This window comes from Propithecus coquereli, unplaced genomic scaffold (genome assembly GCF_000956105.1).
Source record: "Propithecus coquereli isolate 6110/MARCELLA unplaced genomic scaffold, Pcoq_1.0 Scaffold165, whole genome shotgun sequence".
Classification (NCBI taxonomy): Eukaryota; Metazoa; Chordata; class Mammalia; order Primates; family Indriidae; genus Propithecus; species Propithecus coquereli.
Window position 1 is genome coordinate 1059674 of NW_012141080.1, and position 2252 is coordinate 1061925.

At 45.3% G+C, this 2252-nt stretch overlaps 1 protein-coding gene across 1 annotated transcript in view; it reads right to left on the reverse strand.

Annotated features, from left to right (window-relative positions):
- Positions 1–823: 823 nt before the first annotated feature.
- PDPR (pyruvate dehydrogenase phosphatase regulatory subunit) overlaps positions 824–2252 on the reverse strand; it is a 27167-nt gene continuing 25738 nt past the window's right edge. The window contains exon 17 of the mRNA XM_012641582.1: positions 824–1373. Within this exon, the coding sequence (XP_012497036.1) occupies positions 969–1373 (405 nt within the window). The 3' untranslated portion in view covers positions 824–968. The remainder of the gene's footprint in view (positions 1374–2252) is intronic.

A 2252-nucleotide genomic window follows, 5' to 3' on the forward strand; every position in this document is an offset into this window, starting at 1 on the left:
GAAGCCAACTTAATGCACTGGGAGAAGAGGAAAATCGAGGTGGGATGGCTTAACTTTGGATAGCTAGAAGAAAAGCAGCATCATTTTAACAGCAGAAAACTCAGCAACATCGATGTTGTACCTTCTGAGGTCAGACCCTTTCATGTAGGAAAAGCAACACAAAAGGCAACATGGTTTTTCCCTTTCAAACACTGTGGCTTACTCATTTACTTAGCTAAAAAAGAAAAAAACAACCTTATTATAGAGATCAACAAGAGATGAAGAAGATTATAGGCAGGCTGTCCTAGCCCAAAGTCTGCTAACTGGTTCCATAGGGAGGATGAGGATGGTGTCAGGTTAACTGCTTGTCTCTGCTACAGACCAGACAAGGTCCACGCACTGCCTCTTATCAGTGAGGTAGATGATCATCCTCTTGCTAGAGTCATCAGGCGCCAACCCACAGCACAGCGGAACAGGAGTATGAGCTGCCTGGCTAAAAGGCACACACTATTCCACGGGGCTGCATCGGACACACAGTAACTCCACCAAAATCAACAGGTTACTCGAGGAAACAGCCCATGGGGGCTGGACTCTTGCCCTGGGGCCTGCACGACACCAGCTTGCCTAGCTTTGAGATGCATGTTTGAAAGCATCTGTCACCATAACCCACTTCCACAGTGCAGCTTGCTTCTGTCCTGCCTGTCAGACAGACTTCCTGCCACCATGGGAGTCTGAGCAGAGGGGAGGGAAGGGAAGAAGAGCCCAGAGTGAGTATTAGGAAGGGGACTGCAAAAGGAGGAGGAGAAGATGGGAGGACAAGAGAGGCTGCAAAGCAGGAAGTTTAAAAGTAGGTAAATGTCAAAATTATATCAGGGAGGTAAGAGATGGGAGGCAAAGGTTCGATAAAGAGGGATGGAGTCAGACGGAAGAGAAGCTCAGAGGTGATGCTTCTCCGGATAAGACAGCAGGGAGGCGAAACTGCCATGGCCTTATTTCCCGTGCAAGTCACTCAGCTCCACGTCATCCTTTCGGCGCTTATGGGTGTAGAGGGAGGCGACAGGGTAGAGCTTGGCCTTGGCTTGGAACCGGTGTCCCCCGATGTCAATCTCATACTCTCCCCGGTTGATAAAATCTGCTGTCACCACCTGCTCTTCCCCAGTGTCCTCGGAAAAATTGTGCACAAAGCCCAGGCAAACGTGGCGCTCCAGGGTGTAGCTGTAGGCACTGCTAGTGGTGTTGCCGACGTACTGCCCGTTCCGGTAAATGGGTTCTCCCCACCACGGCCAAAGGTCTAGGTCTGTGTCGTGGTCATCCAGGATGAACATAGTGAAGCGTTTATACACCCCATTCTGCCTCTGATGCAGCAGGGCGTCCCGACCAATGAAATCCATGCCCTGAGAAAGAAAGGAACTGCTGAGTTACCCATCGACGTGCTAACCCTTGGCATAAGAAGCAGCGCCATGGCAAGGATCCTCCTGGTGTCACTGCAGTGGGACGCAGCAACCTCCTTCCATAATACTACCCCCTCCGCCCCCACCCCCAGCTTTTGGGAAATGGCGCACTTTCCACCATGTGGAAAACTGCATTCACAACATAAAAGACACCCTCAAGAATTTTTGTAACAACAGAGGTACATATTTCTTTTTCTATTTGATAAACATAAATTTTAATCACAAGCCCACATAGAACCAAATCATTTAGGAAGAAAACTCAAGACTCACAAATAATTGCTAGACTTATTTTAGAAAATGTGTTTATAGAATCCCAATAAAAACTCTGTGCATATGTATCTCTATTCAAGGCATACATACATATATATGCATATATTAAAAAAAAGACTGGAATAAAATAAACTATTAACAGTGATTATCTCTGAATAGATAAAATACGGGTGATTTTAAATTTCTTCTTTTATTTTTCCATTTTCCAAAATGAGTTATTTATTACTTTTATATCAGAGAAAAATCATTACATGTAATCTGCTCAAAAAGAATACTGTAGCTCTATGGTACTTCTAAGGAAAAACTGCCAAGGTTTTGTTAAATAAAATAAGCAAGGTGCAATATAGCAAGCACATGGTATTCCACCATTTAGGTCAAAAAAGTGGGGAGGGGACATTATACTGGAGCACATTCACACTACATTGACACCCTCTAAAAGGGGGGACAAGAAACGGGCTTTGCCTGGCAAATGGGACAAGATATTGGGTGGGGCTCAGAGGTGGAAAAGAGACTCACTTTTCATGGAACATTCTCTTGAACTATGATTTTTTC